The sequence below is a fragment of the Rutidosis leptorrhynchoides genome, chromosome 5 (genome assembly GCF_046630445.1).
Source record: "Rutidosis leptorrhynchoides isolate AG116_Rl617_1_P2 chromosome 5, CSIRO_AGI_Rlap_v1, whole genome shotgun sequence".
In the NCBI taxonomy this organism is placed as follows: Eukaryota; Viridiplantae; Streptophyta; class Magnoliopsida; order Asterales; family Asteraceae; genus Rutidosis; species Rutidosis leptorrhynchoides.
This window is the reverse complement of record NC_092337.1, coordinates 60,066,560-60,089,468: the sequence shown is the minus strand read 5'-3', so window position 1 is coordinate 60,089,468 and position 22,909 is coordinate 60,066,560. Positions and strand designations below refer to the sequence as shown.

Here is a 22,909-nt window from a genome sequence, read left to right as displayed (position 1 = left end):
ACCTTGAGATCAATTAATTAGTAATCACCTCAGACATTATAATCCATGGAATTGGTCCCATACCAAGAGAAAAACCGATAATCATGCCCTAAATAAAAGATTAATTCAACTAAATAAGAAATTTCGATCACAGAAATAATTATCAGAGATTGAAGATCGCAACGCTAAGTACTACATAGAAATAAAGATTTACCACAACTCCGACCACTGATAAGATGACCATTACAGTAAACAAGGTCGACCCGTCCTCTATGCAACCCTGATATCAATACATAATCAGGAATCAAATAGTCAGGGGCGTCTTTGAGGGTATGCAAATTGAACACGGCTCAAAAATTTGAAAGGGTCTAAAGTTTAAAAAAAATCATTTATATATATACTTGTTTTGCTATGGGTTCAATTAGGGAAAAAAGAACTTACAACCGAAAAAAAGTTCTTATTTTTTTAATCTTTCGACCAAAATTACTCCAAGTCAAAAGTCATTTTGATCGACAGATCTAAGAAACAATGATAAGTTGTTTTGCTTTTATAATGATAACTTTTTAGTAGTATTATTTTTCATGTATTGAAAAATTTAACAATTATAATGGCCCATTTTTATGTCTTTAACAGAGATTTTAAAATTAATGAGACGGCCTTGCAAATAGTCTATAACATGCTTTTTACAACTTTATCCGAAAAACATATGGGCCAGATTTATGCAAATTATGGTAGGAAAAGTACATGATTACCTTAATGAAGAAGGATGCTGCAACGAGTACCAGACTGATAGTCATTCCTGAAGAAGATATCTATGAAACATCGTGTTATCTTTTGAAGTCGATCAAAATAGAAACATCTACATTATATACAGAGGCGGATTTAGAGTGTAAGAGAGAGAGAGAGAGAGAGGAGGAGGAGGAGAGGGAGGGGGGGGGATTTCGAAATTTTAGTGCAAAAATTTTGGATTTTTCGACTTTGCTCTCGGGGTGGTTTTTTTTTTTTCCCCAAAACCTATATATTTTGCCCCAGAACCTTCAAATTTTGTCCAAAATTCTCCAAATTTTGCCCCAAAAATTTCAAATTTTACCCAAAAATCTTCAAATTTTGCCTAAAAACTTCAATTTTTTGTCCCAAAACCTCCATATTTTACTCAAAAAAATTGCTATGGTTTTGAAAAAAAATTTCGCCCCCGGTGGAAAAAAATCCTGGATCCGCCACTGATTATATACATTAAAATCCTTACAATGAGTAGAATCCTTCGTCCTGTTTTGTCAACGAGCCACGTTGAAATTGCAGTGGCTATGATCTGAAATGTGTGATGATTATGATTTTATAAGTTCGAAAATTCATTAATAATAGAGAAAGGTGACAAGATGGGTGGGTTAGGTAACGGGTTGAATATGAAATGGGTCATTTTTTATACAGGTTGAAACACGTCGAATTGAGTTGACCTGCAAACACTTTTTTTATCCACTTCTTTTTTCTTTTTCACTTTAAAATATAGAAATAGAAATAATGTTCAATTATGATTACTGAAACAACGTTATCAGAATAGTAAGCTACAACTTCAATTGAACAGTTTTAGCAGATTACTGGTTTGACCCATTTGAGATAAGGTGAAAACTCAACTGACCGATTAATGACTATATGGGTCAAAACGGCCACATCTAACAACAGAATATGAAGGTGACAAAAAAAAAAAAACAATATTGATTAATTAAATTAAAATAAATTTCGTAGATAGTTTAACTAACTTGGATCGTGCCAAGTCCAAATGTAGCAATATTACTATTAGAAATTAGAAATTCCTGTAAAACAAAATGAAAAATTATTAGAGTTCTTGTTGACTGCAGTCACTTGAACTATTAAAGTTTAGTAAATATTCAAACACTAACCTGCAGATTGAAAAATCGTACTGGAATATAAGAGAACACCATTCGTTCCGGTTAACTGTTGAAGGACGAGTAAGCCAATTCCTATCTGCATGATATAATTAGTACTAAAGTGAATAAAATGTTCACATCCAATAGTGAGAATGTAACGACAGAATATATAATTACTACATACCATCAGAGGAAACCAATATCTTCTTAGTTTAAGATCTGAGAAACAAATTGCGGTTCTTCTATTTGATGATGCCATGGACCTCTGCAAATTGCATATACAAGATATATATGGCCATACCCTACATTCGTGGGATTGGTTATTGTTGTTGTCGTTGAAGATATATATGGCCAATATTGTCAAAAATGCAGAAGTAATACATAAAGGAATAGTTCATACTTCATACATTTATACTGTGGTAAGCTCCCATTTATATAGAAGAAAGATTCTATATTATGTAACACAAATAAAAATATTTAAAGTCAAACTTCAAAAAGAAAGATTTTGAATAGTCAATAGTGGAAACTTGTAATGCGACGGAGAGAATACTAAATATAATGATACATAATACTGCGTACATAATATGAAAAAAACATAACCCATTTTTTTTAAAAAAAAAAAGAAAGACTGTAAGAGTATAAATATGTGGGTGCATGTATCTGTAAAATATTGGATACATGTACCGAGAGTTCAAAACGAGTATTCTCGATTTCGCTACGAACTCAAGCGAAGTTAAAAAGAAATACCTTAATTTCATTTATTTCCTGGGTGATATCAGTATCAAAACCGCGAAGAACTTGCAAAGAAGCTTCAAAATCTTCAGTCATTCCCATTTTTGCCTGAAAAACATGGACACCGTATTACTCATCGGTTCATTTAAATCAACAAAACAATTCAACCAATAGTTATCATATAGAAGACTCCATTAATTTCACGAGCCACCTAGGAGACTCGGGGATGAAAAACAGGCCAGGTATCAAAATTAAACACGGCAACGTTCCTGCAAAAAAAAAAAAAAAAAAAAAAATGAAGATTGTCACCCTGTTTCTAACTCAATATTTGGTAAACTATGATTTAATCCCTCACGAACACATATTTCATAGCATTATCCCTCAAGAAAGAAAAGATTTTAGTTGCAATTGTTCTATTTACAAGTGATATTCGTTTAAATAATAAAAGGTGAAGACAAAAGGCAGATTCGACGATTTGAAGACGCAAACGACCAAAAAGCTAAAAAGTACAAAGTACAATCCAAGTGGTTCAATATATTGATGAGAAACGTCTAAAAATTACAAACGTACAAGCCGCAAAACGCAAAGTACAAGATATTAAATTATACAAAAAGGCGTTCGAAAATCCGGAACCGAGACATGAACCAACTTTCAACGCTCGACGCAACGGAGCTGAAAGTACAAGTCAACTATGCACAAGAATATAATATAATATTTAAATAATTCATAATAAGAATAATAATAAATAATAAAAAGTTGTTAATTGAGCATAGTTAAGGGGTCATAAGTGAAAATTTCAAATCAACATTTGCCAAACGAGACTACGGAGAATGAAGAAATATACACATTTTTCCAATCTTCTTTCTCTATATATGTAATTTATATATTTATATATATTTATAATTATAATTTTAATTTAAGTTTAATAATAATTGAGTTATTGTAAGAAATGTTTTACGGGTTTTAAAGTCGGAACTCTGTCCGTGTAACGCTACGCGATTATTCACCACTGTAAGCTATGTTCTTCCTTTTTAAATTAATGTCTCGTAACTAAGTTATTATTATGCTTATTTGAGCCGAAGTAATCATGATGTTGGACTAAATATTAAAGATTGAGTTATTGAATTTTGTACCATAATTAGGGTATGGACAAAAGACCGACACTTGTGGACATTGGACCATGGACCATTAATAGATGGGGGTATTGTCTAATCGAATTTTGGAGTCTGTCGAACCTATCTTCAAATTAGTTAATCTAATAATTATTAAATGATTATGCATGTCCTATTTAGTGACGTTTATACGACATCTTTTACAATCATTTAATTAATCAATTGGGTTGAGTAATTTATTATTCATTCTGGCCAAGTGGGTAAATTAATAATCATGGACTAAATAAAACAGGGGTGGATTACATACAAGGGTAATTGGTGTAATTGTTAACAAAGTATTAAGACCTTGGACTACACAGTCGATAACCTGGTGTAATTATTAACAAAGTATTAAGACCTTGTTACAGTTCGAATCCCCAATTAGTTGGAATATTTGACTTCGGGTATAAGGTTAATTTGACGATCATTTTATAATTATGACCGATGAACTATTATGGGCAAAAACCAGATAGGTATCAAATAAATCCAGGACAAAGGACAATTAACCCAGCATAATAAATTAAAATCAAAACGTCAAACATCATGATTACGGAAGTTTAAATAAGCATAATTCTTTTATTGTATTTCTCATCGTACTTTCATTTACTCGCAATTTTATTTATTGTCATTTTAATATTGTTATTTATTTTACGCACTTTAATTATCGTCATTTATCTGTACACTTAAAATATAAAATCGACAAACCGGTCATTAAACGGTAAATCCCCCCAAAGTTACCTATAATTACTATATCTAGTTTAACTACTTAATTAACTAATTTGACCTAGTAAGACACCTAATAATAGTGTCCACGGATCGACCTCCCGGACTTTACCTTAGCTATATTATTACACGATAGGTATACTTGCCTTTTGTGTTTTAGTTTAATTTAGGCGATTTCCTGTAGTAAATAAATATAAAACTGTTCTAGAGGGTGTGTATGAAACGGCTATCAGTTTTATATTTATTTACTACAGGAAATCACCTAAATTAAACTAAAACACAAAAGGCAAGTATACCTATCGTGTACTAATATAGCTAAGGTAAAGTCCGGGAGGTCGATCCGTGGACACTATTATTGGGTGTCTTACTAGGTCAAATTAGTTAATTAAGTAGTTAAACTAGATATAGTAATTACAGGTAACTTTGGGGGGATTTACCGTTTAATGACCGGTTTTTCGATTTTATATTTTAAGCGTACAGATAAATGACGATAATTAAAGTGCGTAAAATAAATAACAATAAATAAAATTGCGAGTAAATGAAAGTACGATGAGAAATACAATAAAAGAATTATGCTTATTTTAACTTCCGTAATCATGATGTTTGACGTTTTGATTTTAATTTATTATGCTGGGTTAATTGTCCTTTGTCCTGGATTTATTTGATACCTATCTGGTTTTTGCCCATAATAGTTCATCGGTCATAATTATAAAATAATCGTCAAATTAACCTTATACCCGAAGTCAAATATTCCAACTAATTGGGGATTCGAACTGTAACAAGGTCTTAATACTTTGTTAATAATTACACCAGGTTATCGACTTTGTGTAATCCAAGGTCTTAATACTTTGTTAACAATTACACCAATTACCCTTGTATGTAATCCGCCCCTGTTTTAATTAGTCCATGATTATTAATTTACCCACTTGGCCAGAATGAATAATAAATTACCCAACCCAATTGATTAATTAAATGATTGTAAAAGATGTCGTATAAACGTCACTAAATATGACATGCATAATCATTTAATAATTATTAGATTAACTAATTTGAAGATAGGTTCGACAGACTCCAAAGAGTTGTCATTCGATTAGACAATACCCCCCATCTATTAATGGTCCATGATCCAATGTCCACAAGTGTCGGTCTTTTGTCCATACCCTAATTATGGAACAAAATTCAATAACCCAATCTTTAATATTTAGGCCAACATCATGATTACTTCGGCTCAAATAAGCATAATAATAACTTAGTTACGAGACATTAATTTAAAAAGGAAGAACATAGCTTACAGTGGTGAATAAACGCGTAGCGTTACACGGACAGAGTTCCGACTTTAAAACCCGTAAAACATTTCTTACAATAACTCAATTATTATTAAACTTAAATTAAAATTATACTTATAAATATATATAAATTACATATATAGAGAAAGAAGATTGGAAAAAGGTGTGTCTTTCTTCATTCTCCGTAGTCTCGTTTTATATCCAAATGTTGATTTGAAATTTTCACTTATGACCCCTTAACTATGCTCAATTAACAACTTTTTATTATTTATTATTGTTCTTATTATGAATTATTTAAATATTATATTATATTCTTGTGCATAGTTGACTTGTACTTTCAGCTCCGTTGCGTCGAGCGTTGAAAGTTGGTTCATGTCTCGATTTCGGATTTTCGAACGCCTTTTCGTATAATTTAATATCTTGTACTTTGCGTTTTGCGGCTTGTACGTTTGTAATTTTTAGACGTTTCTCATCAATATATTGAACCACTTGGATTGTACTTTGTACTTTTTAGCTTTTTGGTCGTTTGCGTATTCAAATCGTCGAATCTGCCTTTTGTCTTCACCTTTTATTATTTAAACGAATATCACTTGTAAATAGAACAATTGCAACTAAAATCTTGTCTTTCTTGAGGGATAATGCTATGAAATATGTGTTCGTTTTTAGCATTATCAATATTCCCACACTTGAGCGTTGCTTGTCCTCAAGCAATATAGTCTTGAAATAAAAACATACTTGAATCACTTCTTTATTCTTCACACTTTGTACATCAGTGATTTCAATGCGGCGGTTATGAACAATGATAGTAACGATGTGGTTTACAGTCTCACATGACTATAAAAATTTAGATCCGTTAGGAAATTGGATCATTATGAAAACATTTGATCTTTTGAAAATTCAATCTAGTTTTTATCCTAGATAAGTTTTCCAAAATAACCCTTCACCGGTGTTGCAAAATGTTATTGTGGGTTTTGTGGGTTTCGGATTTTAAAATTTTAGCTCAAAACTTTACGATTTTGTGTCACCCACTTGCTAATCTTGTATTAGGAAAGCAACACGTCCAGTTTACTTGTCCCGTATATTACCTTTCGGTAAACTACCGTCCGGTTGTAAAGGAAAGCGATGAACAAGAAACTGTTAAGGCAATGTCTAATGACATGCATTTGTTCATGGTCTAAAACGTGTCGGATGCTATTACTATCCTTTGTAGGAGCAATAGTAAAGATCATCCTATAATTTTTCTGGTCTGGCACAAAGTCCTGTCTTCGACCATGCTATGCAACCACCGTTCTTACGGTTGACACCCGATTTGGTTCAGGTGACCTAATGAATTCTGATGAATTCTTAGGATTTTACGTTCAATGGTAATGAACGCATTGAAAATAGGTTTTCAGAAAACAAATCGGTTTGTAATTTGATCAAAATATTTTTTCGTTCAAGTTCGAGTTTAGATATCATCGAATTCCATGAGTTTGTAATTCTCAATCTTTAAAGTCAATCTCAAGGATTGAGTAATATCAGGCTTAAAAGCTGATTTTTAATCTTTAAGGAGATTATCCTTACTGGGGGTCTGATTCATTAGTCTTATCAAGCTAATTTGCACGGCGTCCTCCCCATTTTACGAGACAGATCCTCTCATGGATAGGATAAGTCTGACCACTTGGCGACCCTGTTTGATGCTGAGGTCCGTGGATTTCCTGCTGATTTTAGAGATGACTTTTCTAGATTTTTCGTCAACCTACAGCTGGTTTGGACGACAACTTCTTGACCTAAATCAAGAAGCGTGTGTCTTTTTCGAAAGACTTTACTTCCTTTTAATGATGAAATTGATTCATCGTGTAGATCCATCTTTCTTTCGAATATATTACAGTAAATCGGGTAAAACTGATTAGTTTAGTCCAAAACAAAAGTACCTGCAATAAGCTTGTACAGATATGTGATATATGTTTTAAAGAACTTGGTGAATTCTTCCCACACTCAGCTTTTATTTATTTCTTTCTTTGCCTTTTTATTCCCCTCTATTCTATTTTAAATGAATTCAAGCATTTTGGGTTGTTTCTGAATTTATGTCCTTTCCAAGGTAACAATAATTTCGGTAGTATCACCTAGTTTTATCGTTCATAAATATGTATAAACATGATTTTGAATACATTTAGTTGAAATTTTTTCAAATTTTCACAAAATTTGGCAATTAAACCAAGTGTAAACCCGAGAGAATTTATAACCCTTCCCTACACTTGAGATCTTGCAATGCCCTCATTTGCAAGAAATCAGTAAAAATTTAAATTCATGAGGGTGATTAGTGTAGAAAAATGATTAAAATTACCGAGTTTGCAAACATATTGTTGTTATTTCACATTTGATATTTTGCGTCTTGTCGTCAAAATTAGTAGCTTTTGCTGAACTTAATGACAGTCTTTGAAAGTGCGTTGTTTTACCCTGTTTTGTACATAAGATAAACTACAAATATATATATATATATATATTTTTGAAGTTTGGTATATTACCCCACTTTCAAAAATTTATAAAATCTAATATATTTTTTTGGCAAACTTTAAATCAATAAAATTAAAAATAATGATAACAAAATTTGTCGTCCCGCCCTCGGGTAAAGCAATTTCGGTTCAATGACCTAGTGTTTAACTCACGACGAATTTTAGAAATCATTTTTTTAAACTTAATTAAATAAAGTAAATTTTTTTTTTAAAATCACACAAAACTTAAATTTAAAAAGCATATTAATTTCATATAAAACCTACAAAACAAAAAAAAATATTCAGAATGGGGGAGAAAACTAGTTCTTTAGTGTCTGCTAGTGGAAAAGACCAATCGGATTCCATTCTCGGAACTACACGAGAACAGAACAACTAACTCTAGACAACATTTTCTTTTTAGAACATTTTGAATCTCCCCACACTTAGGTAGCTGTGGTGTCAAAATTGTGATTAACTTCATCGTCAATTTTTCTTGGACCATAATCAACTTGCATATCTGTGACTTTTGCTTTAAGCCATTGGTCGAATTCTTGTGTAATATCCACAAATTCAACTAATTTCGCCTTTTCTTTAGGCTACAGATTGGATACTAACCGGTTACATAACTTAAAGTTCCCCTTGGTTCTAGCATCGCGAATTCGTTTAATAAGTTTCTTCATTGAACTATTAATAACGGGATCATTTAATTTCATATCAACAACGGGGTTCTTTGTTATCAGGTCATCATTAGGTGTTACTTTATTTTCCCCACACTTAGGCGTTTTATTATTGTTGAGCACTACCATTGGAGTTGGTAAAACAACATGGTTCTTACCAATCGTTTTTGCTGGTTCAACAGTTTTGGTTGGTGGAGATTTAGATTTTTGAATCATAAAGGTGATCGATTTCTCATCATTACTAAGTATCATTCTACCCTTTCTTACATCAAATAACGCCCCGGTGGACGCTAAGAATGGTCGACCTAAAATTAGAGGAATGTTTGGGTCCTCTTCTATGTCAATGACAATGAATTCGACTAGAAAGGTTAAATTACCTACTTGAACGAGTAGGTTGTCAGCAATTCCAACTGGGTGCTTAATGGTTTGATCAAGGAGTCGAACACTCATATTCGTTGGACTTAACTCACCTACTCCTAATCTCTTATATAATGAAAGAGGCATAACACTCACACTTGCACCTAAATCTGCTAGTGCATCATACATGACACAGTCACTTAGTAGACAAGGAACAATAAATTCACCCGGATCACCTACCCTAGGTGGAGGTTTTGGTGGAACTGTCTTCACCGGGTTTACTTCTACGGTTTTTGTTTCTTGCACTTTCTTATTCTTCTTATTCTTCTTTTTTCCAAAGGTATCACAAACTTTATTACCTATCACTTGCTCATACTCAACTCCTTTTCTTGGAAACGGGATGGGTGTTTTGTATGGTGCCACCACTGGCTTTACATACTCGGGTGGTGGTGGTGTTGTAACTTCTTCATTGTTACTCACATCTAAAACTTTTCCATCTTCTGGTGTTGGTTTTTCAGAATTTGTTGATACCATGTTAACATTTTCATTCTGAGGATTTACTTCATTATTACTCGGTAGCTTTCCTTGTTCCCTTTCAATCATCAATCTAACAAGAGTACCTACTTGTTTTTCTAAATTCAAAATGAAAGCTTGTTGAGTTCTAAATGACTGATCAAACCTCTCATTCGTTTGGGTTTGAGTTTCAATAAATTGTGTTTGAGATTCAACTAGCTTAAATACCACTTCTTCCAGATTTGACTTTTTCTCTTCGGTTTGTTGTGGTGGTTTATACAAGCCAGGTCTTTGTTGATTGAAAGTGTTGTTTTGAGTTGGTTGGTTATTCGGACCTTGTTGGTTGTATGAGTTATTATTGGGTCCATTTGGATTGTAAAGAATGTTTTGATTTCGATTAAAGTTTGGCCTTGGTGGTTGATAATTATTTTGATAATTATTTCCCGGCCTTTGGTTTATGTAGGAAACATTCTCTCGTTGTTCCATCGTTTGCTCAACATTACAATCTTTCATTAAGTGTGGTCCACCGCATTGCTCACAACTGATTCGTATTGCGTGAATATCTTTAGTCATCTTTTCCATTCGTCTCTCGAAAGCATCTATTTTTGCGGAAACAGAATCAAAGTTATGGCTAGAATCGGCTCTAGCCGCTTTAGATGAATGAAAAATATCTTTTTCCTGATGCCACTCATGAGAGTGGGATGCTGTGTTATCAATGATCTTGTGAGCTTCAGTTGCGGTTTTCTTCATAATGGAACCACCAGCTGCTGTGTCGATGTCTTTTCGTATGGCGATGTCGACGCCTTTATAGAAAATTTGCACTATTTGAAAAGTATCTAAACCGTGTTGAGGACATCCTCTCAACATCCTTCCGAATCTTGTCCATGCCTCATATAACGTTTCATTTGGCTTTTGCACGAACGTGGCAATTTCTCCTTGAAGTCTCACGGCTTTAGATGCCGGAAAGAATCTTTGAAGAAATTTCTCAACTAAAATATCCCATGAGTCAATCGTTCCTTCAGGTAACGATTCTAACCAATCTTTGGCTTCTCCTTTTAAAGTCCATGGGAACAACATAAGATAAATAGTTTTATCCTCAACTTCTCGGATTTTAAATAGATTACAAATCCTATTAAAAGTTCGAAGATGTTCGTTTGGATCTTCTTTTGTTGTACCACCAAATTGGCACTGATTGGTGATCATGTGTAGGATTTGTCCTTTGATTTCAAAATCTGATGCTCTAACATCTGGCTGATTAATGGCGTGACCTTGGCCCGTGCGTGTGGCTCTCATTCGGTCTTCCATAATTTGAGGTTCCGTTACTTCCATAATTGAATTTGTTGAATCCGAATCACTAGAAGATTCTGATTTAACTATTTGTGGCTCAGGAGGAATGATTAGTGGTTCAGGATCTTGGAATTGTCCTTGAATATCCTCCAGATTCTCAGTTGTGAAGTCGGGTTCAAAAAATGGATTATCGGAAATTTGAGTTGGAGAACTTGTTCGACTAGATGATGATTCTAAAGAAAAATCAACGGCAACAATATTGGCTAGATGCCTTGATCGAGTTACAGGTGGTGAACGTATGAAAGGTGGTGAACGTTTTGCTCGGTGCATTCACTGAATATCCTATTAGTTATAAAAATAAAAATTATATAAGTTATCAAATTAATAGACTTTTCAGATTTTACCCACGTTTCGAATAGCCAATAGATGCAGCAGGTAGCCAGGACCATTTAAATCGGAAGCCCACAACTCGCCACTAACAAATCCAACTATTACTACGAACCAGAAAATTTGGATGTCTATCAATTTAACCACTTAAAACAATTTTTTGTCGAAATTTTGAAATAAAAATCTATGTCCTAAAAACTAGAGCGTTGAGAAATAAGAAAGAAAAAGAGCGCGTCGAAAAATGTTGAAAAATAAAAGGTCGAAAAATAAAAATAAGAAAGTAGCGCGTCGAAACTTAAAAGGGATTCTAAACGAAAAACGGCAATTACTTAAAATGATACTAAAATTTTAACACGGCGTCGCAAAATTTTAAGCCACCTAAATCTTAGTCTAAAGAAAAAGCACTTAAGGGATTTTACGGCAAAGCCTAAAAATCTAAAAGTATAAAAATAACTATGGCAAAACTAAACTTAATACTAAAAGTTGTAACTAGAGTCTAAAAATCTAAAGGTAATAAAACTTAAAATAAATATATATATATTTTTAATTTTATAGACAAAATCTTAAAAATATATATATATATATATATATATTTTTTAAATTTTTTAAAAAAAAATTTATTTTTATATTTATTTTTAAAATTTTTTTTTTAAAAAAAAATTTTATTTTTATATTTTATATTTTATTTTTTTATAATTTTTTAAAAAAATAATTTTTTTTCTTTTTTTTAACGAAATTAATAATTTTTTTTATTATTTTTTAAAAAACTTTTTTTTAACTCATTTACTATTCATGAATAGTAATGAAACGAAATTAATTAATTTACTATTCACATGAAAGCGACATGATATAAATTATTAATTATAAGTTACATAATATACCCCCGAAGTATTTAATAAATACGACTTTTTAAAACATTACGATTCAAATTTGATTCAAAATTATTATTATATTATTATATTTTATTTCAATATTATTATATTATTATATTTTATTTCAATATTATTATATTATTATATTTAGTAAATTATTATATTTAAATTGATATATCTTTAATCAATCAAAAACTAAAAAAAAACTTAAATACCCCGTGAAGACACAAAAAGTGTCCCCGGCAGCGGCGCCAAAAACTTGATGTGTTCTAGAGGGTGTGTATGAAACGGCTATCAGTTTAATATTTATTTACTACAGGAAATCACCTAAATTAAACTAAAACACAAAAGGCAAGTATACCTATCGTGTAATAATATAGCTAAGGTAAAGTCCGGGAGGTCGATCCATGGACACTATTATCGGGTCTCTTACTAGGTCAAATTAGTTAATTAAGTAGTTAAACTAGATATAGTAATTATAGGTAACTTTGGGCGGATTTACCGTTTAATGACCGGTTTGTCGATTTTATATTTTAAGCGTACAGATAAATGATGATAATTAAAGTGCGTAAAATAAATAACAATATTAAAATGACAATAAATAAAATTGCGAGTAAATGAAAGTACGATGAGAAATACAATAAAAGAATTATGCTTATTTAAACTTCCGTAATCATGATGTTTGACGTTTTGATTTTAATTTATTATGCTGGATTAATTATCCTTTGGCCTGGATTTATTTGATACCTATCTGGTTTTTGCCCATAATAGTTCATCGGTCATAATTATAAAATGATCGTCAAATTAACCTTATACCCGAAGTCAAATATTCCAACTAATTGGGGATTCGAATTGTAACAAGGTCTTAATACTTTGTTAATAATTACACCAGGTTATCGACTATGTGCAATCCAAGGTCTTAATACTTTGTTAACAATTACACCAATTACCATTGTATGTAATCCACCCTGTTTTAATTAGTCCATGATTATTAATTTACCCACTTGGCCAGAATGAATAATAAATTACCCAACCCAATTGATTAATTAAATGATTGTAAAAGATGTCGTATAAACGTCACTAAATATGACATGCATAATCATTTAATAATTATTAGATTAACTAATTTGAAGATAGGTTCGACAGACTCCAAAATTCGATTAGACAATACCCCCCATCTATTAATGGTCCATGGTCCAATGTCCACAAGTGTCGGTCTTTTGTCCACACCCTAATTATGGTACAAAATCCAATAACCCAATCTTTAATATTTAGTCCAACATCATGATTACTTCGGCTCAAATAAGCATAATAATAATTTAGTTACGAGACATTAATTTAAAAAGGAAAAACATAGCTTACAGTGATTATTTATCGCGTAGCGTTACACGGACAGAATTCTGACTTAAAACCCGTAAAACATTTCTTACAATAACCCAATTATTATTAAACTTAAATTAAAATTAAAATTAAAATTATATATATTATGTATACAGAGAAAAGAAAAGAGAAAAAGGTGTGTCTTTCTTCATTCTCCGTAGTCTCGTTTTATAGGCAAATGTTGATTTGAAATTTTCACTTATGACCCCTTAACTATGCTCAATTAACAACTTTTTATTATTTATTATTATTCTTATTATGAATTATTTAAATATTATATTATATTCTTGTGCATAGTTGACTTGTACTTTCAGCTCCGTTGCGTCGAGCGTTGTAAGTTGGTTCATGTCTCGGTTCCGGATTTTCGAACGCCTTTTCGTATAATTTAATATCTTGTACTTTACATTTTGCGGCTTGTACTTTTGTAATTTTGAGACGTTTCTCATCAATAAATTGAACCACTTGAATTGTACTTTGTAATTTTTAGCTTTTTGGTCGTTTGCGTCTTCAAATCGTCGAATCTGCCTTTTGTCTTCACCTTTTATTATTTAAACGAATATCACTTGTAAATAGAACAATTGCAACTAAAATCTTGTCTTTCTTGAGGGATAATGCTATGAAATATGTGTTCGTTTTTAGCATTATCAATATTCCCACACTTGAGCGTTGCTTGTCCTTAAGCAATATAGTCTTGAAATAAAAACATACTTGAATCACTTCTTTATTCTTCACACTTTGTACATCAGTGATTTCAATACGGCGGTTATGAACAATGATAGTAACGATGTGGTTTACAGTCTCATATGACTATAAAAATTTAGATTCGTTAGGAAATTAGATCTTTATGAAAACATTTGATCTTTTGAAAATTCAATCTAGTTTTTATCCTAGATAAGTTTTTTGAAATAACCCTTCACCGGTGTTGCAAAATGTTATTGTGGGTTTTGTGGGTTTCGGATGTTAAAATTTTAGCTCAAAACATTCCGGTTTTGTGTCACCCACTTGCTAACCTTGTATTAGGAAAGCAACACGTCCAGTTTACTTGTCCCGTATATTACCTTTCGGTAAACTACCGTCCGGTTGTAAAGGAAAGCGATGAACAAGAAACTGTTAAGGCAATGTCTAATGACATGCATTTGTTCATGGTCTAAAATGTGTCGGATGCTATTACTATCCTTTGTAGGAGCAATAGTAAAGATCATCCTATAATTTTTCTGGTCTGGCACAAAGTCCTGTCTTCGACCATGCTATGCAACCACCGTTCTTACGGTTGACACCCGATTTGGTTCAGGTGACCTAATGAATTCCAGCTGAATTCCTAGGATTTTACGTTCAATGGTAATGAACGCATTGAAAATGGGTTTTTAGAAAACAAATCGGTTTTAACGCATAATAAAACTTGATGTGTTCTAGAGGGTGTGTATGAAACGGCTATCAGTTTTATATTTATTTACTACAGGAAATCACCTAAATTAAACTAAAACACAAAAGGCAAGTATACCTATCGTGTAATAATATAGCTAAGGTAAAGTCCGGGAGGTCGATCCGTGGACACTATTATTGGGTGTCTTACTAGTTCAAATTAGTTAATTAAGTAGTTAAACTAGATATAGTAATTATATGTAACTTTGGGGGGATTTACCGTTTAATGACCGGTTTATCGATTTTATATTTTAAGCGTACAGATAAATGACGATAATTAAAGTGCGTAAAATAAATAACAATATTAAAATGACAATAAATAAAATTGCGAGTAAATGAAAGTACGATGAGAAATACAATAAAAGAATTATGCTTATTTAAACTTCCGTAATCATGATGTTTGACGTTTTGATTTTAATTTATTATGCTGGGTTAATTGTCCTTTGTCCTGGATTTATTTGATACCTATCTGGTTTTTGCCCATAATAGTTCATCGGTCATAATTATAAAACGATCGTCAAATTAACCTTATACCCGAAGTCAAATATTCCAACTAATTGGGGATTCAAACTGTAACAAGGTCTTAATACTTTGTTAATAATTATACCAGGTTATCGACTGTGTGTAATCCAAGGTCTTAATACTTTGTTAACAATTACCCGAAGTCAAATATTCCAACTAATTGGGGATTCAAACTGTAACAAGGTCTTAATACTTTGTTAATAATTACACCAGGTTATCGACTGTGTGTAATCCAAGGTCTTAATACTTTGTTAACAATTACACCAATTACCCTTGTATGTAATCCACCCCTGTTTTAATTAGTCCATGATTATTATTTTACCCATTTGGCCAGAATGAATAATAAATTACCCAACCCAATTGATTAATTAAATGATTGTAAAAGATGTCGTATAAACGTCACTAAATAGGACATGCATAATCATTTAATAATTATTAGATTAACTAATTTGAAGATAGGTTCGACAGACTCCAAAGAATTGTCATTCGATTAGACAATACCCCCATCTATTAATGGTCCATGGTCCAATGTCCACAAGTGTCGGTCTTTTGTCCATACCCTAATTATGGTACAAAATCTAATAACCCAATCTTTGATATTTAGGCCAACATCATGATTACTTCGGCTCATATAAGCATAATAATAACTTAGTTACGAGACATTAATTTAAAATGGAAGAACATAGCTTACAGTGGTGAATAATCGCGTAGCGTTACACGGACAGAGTTCCGACTTTAAAACCCGTAAAACATTTCTTACAATAACTCAATTATTATTAAACTTAAATTAAAATTAAAATTATAAATATATATAAATTACATATATAGAGAAAGAAGATTGGAAAAAGGTGTCTTTTTCTTCATTCTCCGTAGTCTCGTTTTATAGGCAAATGTTGATTTGAAATTTTCAGTTATGACCCCTTAACTATTCTCAATTAACAACTTTTTATTATTTATTATTATTCTTATTATGAATTATTTAAATATTATATTATATTCTTGTGCATAGTTGACTTGTACTTTCAGCTCCGTTGCGTCGAGCGTTGAAAGTTGGTTCATGTCTCGGTTCCGGATTTTTTTAAATGCCTTTTCGTATAATTTAATATCTTGTACTTTGCGTTTTGCGGCTTGTACGTTTGTAATTTTTAGACGTTTCTCATCAATATATTGGACCACTTGGATTGTACTTTGTACTTTTTAGCTTTTTGGTCGTTTGCGTCTTCAAATCGTCGAATCTGCCTTTTGTCTTCACCTTTTATTATTTAAACGAATATCACTTGTAAATAGAACAATTGCAACTAAAATCTTGTCTTTCTTGAGGGATAATGCTTTGAAATATGTGTTCGTTTTTAGCATTATCAATATTTCACACTTGAGCGTTGCTTGTCCTCAAGCAATATAGTCTTGAAATAAAAACATACTTGAATCACTTCTTTATTCTTCACACTTTGTACATCAGTGATTTCAATACGGCGGTTATGAACAATGATAGTAACGATGTGGTTTACAGTCTCACATGACTATAAAAATTTAGATCCGTTAGGAAATTGGATCTTTATGAAAACATTTGATCTTTTAAAAATTCAATCTAGTTTTTATCCTAGATAAGTTTTCCGGAATAACCCTTCACCGGTGTTGCAAAATGTTATTGTGGGTTTTGTGAGTTTCGGATTTTAAAATTTTAGCTCAAAACTTTACGGTTTTGTGTCACCCACTTGCTAACCTTGTATTAGGAAAGCAACACGTCCAGTTTACTTGTCCCGTATATTACCTTTCGGTAAACTACCGTCCGGTTGTAAAGGAAAGCGATGAACAAGAAAATGTTAAGGCAATGTCTAATGACATGCATTTGTTCATGGTCTAAAACGTGTCGGATGCTATTACTATCCTTTGTAGGAGCAATAGTAAAGATCATCCTATAATTTTTCTGGTCTGGCACAAGGTCCTGTCTTCGACCATGCTATGCAACCACCGTTCTTACGGTTGACACCCGATTTGGTTCAGGTGACCTAATGAATTCTGATGAATTCTCAGGATTTTACGTTCAATGGTAATGAACGCATTGAAAATAGGTTTTCAGAAAACAAATCGGTTTGTAATTTGATCAAAATATTTTTTCGTTCAAGTTCGAGTTTAGATATCATCGAATTCCATGAGTTTGTAATTCTCAATCTTTAAAGTCAATCTCAAGGATTGAGTAATATCAGGCTTAAAAGCTGATTTTTAATCTTTAAGGAGATTATCCTTACTGGGGGTCTGATTCATTAGTCTTATCAAGCTAATTTGCACGGCGCCCTCCCCATTTTACGAGACAGATCCTCTCATGGATAGGATAAGTCTGACCACTTGGCGACCCTGTTTGATGCTGAGGTCCGTGGATTTCCTACTAATTTTAGAAATGACTTTTCTAGATTTTTCGTCAACCTACAGCTGGTCTGGACGACAACTTCTTGACCTAAATCAAGATGCGTGTGTCTTTTTCGAAAGACTTTACTTCCTTTTAATGATGGAATTGATTCATCGTGTAGATCCATCTTTCTTTCGAATATATTACAGTAAATCGGGTAAAACTGATTAGTTTAGTCCAAAACAAAAGTACCTGCAATAAGCTTGTACAGATATGTGATATATGTTTTAAAGAACTTGGTAAATTCTTCCCACACTCAGCTTTTATTTATTTCTTTCTTTGCCTTTTTATTCCCCTCTATTCTATTTTAAATGAATTCAAGCGTTTTGGGTTGTTTCTGAATTTATGTCCTTTCCAAGGTAACAATAATTTCGGTAGTATCACCTAGTTTTATCGTTCATAAATATGTATAAACATGATTTTGAATTCATTTAGTTAAAATTTTTTCAAATTTTCACAAAATTTGGCAATTAAACCAAGTGTAAACCCGAGAGAATTTATAACCCTTCCCCACACTTGAGATCTTTCAATGCCCTCATTTGCAAGAAATCAGTAAAAATTTAAATTCATGAGGGTGATTAGTGTAGAAAAATGATTAAAATTACCGAGTTTGCAAACATATTGTTGTTATTTCACATTTGATATTTTGCGTCTTGTCGTCAAAATTAGTAGCTTTTACTGAACTTAATGACAGTCTTTGAAAGTGCGTTGTTTTACCCTGTTTTGTACATAAGATAAACTACAAACATATATACATATTTTTGAAGTTTGGTATATTACCCCACTTTCAAAAATTTATAAAATCTAATATTTTTTTTGGCATACTTTAAATCAATAAAATTAAAAATAATGATAACAAAATTTGTCGTCCCGCGCTCGGGTAAAGTAATTTCGGTTCAATGACCTAGTGTTTAACTTGATGTGTTCTAGAGGGTGTGTATGAAACGGCTATCAGTTTTATATTTATTTACTATAGGAAATCACCTAAATTAAACTAAAACACAAAAGGCAGGTATACCTATCATGTAATAATATAGCTAAGGTAAAGTCCGGAAGGTCGATCCGTGGACACTGTTATTGGGTGTCTTACTAGGTCAAATTAGTTAATTAAGTAGTTAAACTAGATATAGTAATTATAGGTAACTTTGGGGGGATTTACCGTTTAATGACCGGTTTGTCGATTTTATATTTTAAGCGTACAAATAAATGACGATAATTAAAGTGCGTAAAATAAATAACAATATTAAAATGACAATAAATAAAATTGAGAGTAAATGAAAGTACGATGAGAAATACAATAAAAGAATTATGCTTATTTAAACTTCCGTAATCATGATGTTTGACGTTTTGATTTTAATTTATTATTATGCTGGGTTAATTGTCCTTTGTCTTAGATTTATTTGATACCTATCTAGTTTTTGCCCATAATAGTTCATCGGTCATAATTATAAAATGATCGTCAAATTAACCTTATACCCGAAGTCAAATATTCCAACTAATTGGGGATTCGAACGGTAACAAGGTCTTAATACTTTGTTAATAACGATAATTAAAGTGCGTAAAATAAATAACAATATTAAAATGACAATAAATAAAATTGTGAGTAAATGAAAGTACCATGAGAAATACAATAAAAGAATTATGCTTATTTAAACTACCGTAATCATGATGTTTGACGTTTTGATTTTAAATTATTATGCTGGGTTAATTGTCCATTGTCCTGGATTTATTTGATACCTATCTGGTTCTTGCCCATAATAGTTCATCGGTCATAATTATAAAATGATCGTCAAATTAACCTTATACCCGAAGTCAAATATTTCAACTAATTGGGGATTCGAACTGTAACAAGGTCTTAATACTTTGTTAATAATTACACCAGGTTATCGACTGTGTGTAATCCAAGGTCTTAATACTTTGTTAACAATTACACCAATTATCCTTGTATGTAATCCACCCCTGTATTAATTAGTCCATGATTATTAATTTACCCACTTGGCCATAATGAATAATAAATTACCCAACCCAATTGATTAATTAAATGATTGTAAAAGATGTCATATAAACGTCACTAAATAGGACATGCATAATCATTTAATAATTATTTGATTAACTAATTTGAAGATAGGTTCAACAGACTCCAAAGAGTTGTCATTCGATTAGACAATACCCCCATCTATTAATGGTCCATGGTCCAATGTCCACAAGTGTCGGTCTTTTGTCCATACCCTAATTATGGTACAAAATCTAATAACCCAATCTTTAATATTTAGGCCAACATCATGATTACTTCGGCTCAAATAAGCATAATAATAACTTAGTTACGAGACATTAATTTAAAATGGAAGAACATAGCTTACAGTGGTGAATAATCGCGTAGCGTTACACGGACAGAGTTCCGACTTTAAAACCCGTAAAACATTTCTTACAATAACTCAATTATTATTAAACTTAAATTAAAATTATAATTATAAATATATATAAATTACATATATAGAGAAAGAAGATTGGAAAAAGGTGTCTTTTTCTTCATTCTCCGTAGTCTCGTTTTATAGGCAAATGTTGATTTGAAATTTTCACTTATGACCCCTTAACAATGCTCAATTAACAACTTTTTATTATTTATTATTATTCTTATTATGAATTATTTAAATATTATATTATATTCTTGTGCATAGTTGACTTGTACTTTCAGCTCCGTTGCGTCGAGCGTTGAAAGTTGGTTCATGTCTCGGTTCTGGATTTTTTAAAATGCCTTTTCGTATAATTTAATATCTTGTACTTTGCGTTTTGTGGCTTGTACGTTTGTAATTTTTAGACGTTTCTCATCAATATATTGAACCACTTAGATTGTACTTTGTACTTTTTAGCTTTTTGGTCGTTTGCGTCTTCAAATCGTCGAATCTGCCTTTTGTCTTCACCTTTTATTATTTAAACGAATATCACTTGTAAATAGAACAATTGCAACTAAAATCTTGTCTTTCTTGAGGGATAATGCTATGAAATATGTGTTCGTTTTTAGCATTATCAATATTTCCACACTTGAACGTTGCTTGTCCTCAAGCAATATAGTCTTGAAATAAAAACATACTTGAATCACTTCTTTATTCTTCACACTTTGTACATCAGTGATTTCAATACGGCGGTTATGAACAATGATAGTAACGATGTGGTTTACAGTCTCACATGACTATAAAAATTTAGATTCGTTAGGAAATTGGATCTTTATGAAAATATTTGATCTTTTAAAAATTCAATCTAGTTTTTATCCTAGATAAGTTTTCCGGAATAACCCTTCACCGGTGTTGCAAAACGTTATTGTGGGTTGTGTGGGTTTTAGATTTGAAAATTTTAGCTCAAAACTTATGGTTTTGTGTCACCCACTTGCTAACCTTGTATTAGGAAAGCAACACGTCCAGTTTACTTGTTTCGTATATTACCTTTCAGTAAACTACCATCCGGTTGTAAAGGAAAGCATTGAACAAGCAACTGTTAAGGCAATGTCCCATGACATGCTTTCAATTATGGTCTATAACGTGTCGGAGCAATAGTAAAGATCACCCTATAGTTTTTTGGTCTGGCAAAAGGTCCTGTCTTTGACCATGCTATGCAACCACCGTTTTTACGGTTGACACCCGATTTGGTTCAGGTGACCTAATGAATTCCAGGTGAATTCCTAGGATTTTACGTTCAATGGTAATGAACGCATTGAAAATAGGTTTTCAGAAAACAAATCGGTTTGTAGTTTTGATCAAAATATTTTCTCGTTCAAGCTCGAGTTTAGATATCATCGAATTCCATGAGTTTGTAATTCTCAATCTTTAAAAGTCAATCTCAAGGATTGAGTAATATCAGTCTTAAAAGCTGATTTTTGATCTTTAAGGAGATTATCCTTTCTGGGGGTCTGATTCATTAGTCTTATCAAGCTAATTTGCACGGCGCCCTCCCCATTTTACGAGACAAATCCTCTCATGGTTATGATAAGTTAGACCACATGGCGACCCTGTTTGATGCTGAGGTCCGTGGATTTCCTGCTGATTTTAGTGATGACTTTTCTAGATTTTTCGTCAACCTACAGCTGGTCTGGACGACAACTTCTTGACCTAAATCAAGAAGCGCGTGTCTTTTTCGGAAGACTTTACTTCATTTTAATGATGGAATTAATTCATCGTGTAGATCCATCTTTCTTTCAAATATATTACACTAAATCGGGTAAAACTGTTTAGTTTAGTCCAAAACAAAAGTACCTGCAATAAGCTTGTACATATATGTGATATATGTTTTAAAGAACTTGGTGAATTCTTCCCACACTCAACTTTTATTTATTTCTTTCTTTGCCTTTTTATTCTCCTCTATTCCATTTTTAAATAAATTCATGCGTTTTGGGTTGTTTCTCAATTTATGTCCTTTCCAAGGTAACAATAATTTCGGTAGTATCACCTAGTTTTATCGTTCATAAATATGTATAAACATGATTTTGAATTCATTTAGTTGAAAATTTTTCAAATTTTCACAAAATTTGGCAATTAAACCAAGCGTAAACCCGAGAGAATTTATAACCTTTCCCCATACTTGAGATCTTGCAATGCCCTCATTTGCAAGAAATTAGTAAAAATTTAAATTCATGAGGGTGATTAGTGTAGAAAAATGATTAAAAATACCGAATTTGCAAACATACTGTTTTATATCACATTTTATATATTACGTCTTATTGTTAAAATTAATAACTTTTGATGAACTTAATGTCAGTCTTTGAAAGTGCACTGTTTTACCCTGTTTTGTACATAAGATAAACTACAAACATATATATACATATTTTTTATTTATAAAAACCTAAACTTAATAAAACAAATA

At 31.9% G+C, this 22,909-nt stretch overlaps 1 protein-coding gene and 1 non-coding gene across 2 annotated transcripts in view; one reads left to right on the top strand and one right to left on the bottom strand.

Moving 5' to 3' along the window:
- Window positions 1-22,909, bottom strand: part of LOC139846496 (sugar transporter ERD6-like 6) — a 44,731-nt gene that overhangs the window by 510 nt on the left and 21,312 nt on the right. The window contains exons 8-16 of the mRNA XM_071835980.1: window positions 2,802-2,866; window positions 2,613-2,705; window positions 2,050-2,130; window positions 1,877-1,962; window positions 1,737-1,782; window positions 1,226-1,288; window positions 732-791; window positions 194-259; window positions 29-88 (exon numbers count right to left, since the gene is read on the bottom strand). Of these exons, the coding sequence (XP_071692081.1) occupies window positions 29-88; window positions 194-259; window positions 732-791; window positions 1,226-1,288; window positions 1,737-1,782; window positions 1,877-1,962; window positions 2,050-2,130; window positions 2,613-2,705; window positions 2,802-2,866 (620 nt within the window). The remainder of the gene's footprint in view (window positions 1-28; window positions 89-193; window positions 260-731; window positions 792-1,225; window positions 1,289-1,736; window positions 1,783-1,876; window positions 1,963-2,049; window positions 2,131-2,612; window positions 2,706-2,801; window positions 2,867-22,909) is intronic.
- Window positions 10,617-10,723, top strand: LOC139851100 (small nucleolar RNA R71). Its single transcript, XR_011760461.1, has one exon. It is a non-coding gene; the product is annotated as a small nucleolar RNA R71 (small nucleolar RNA).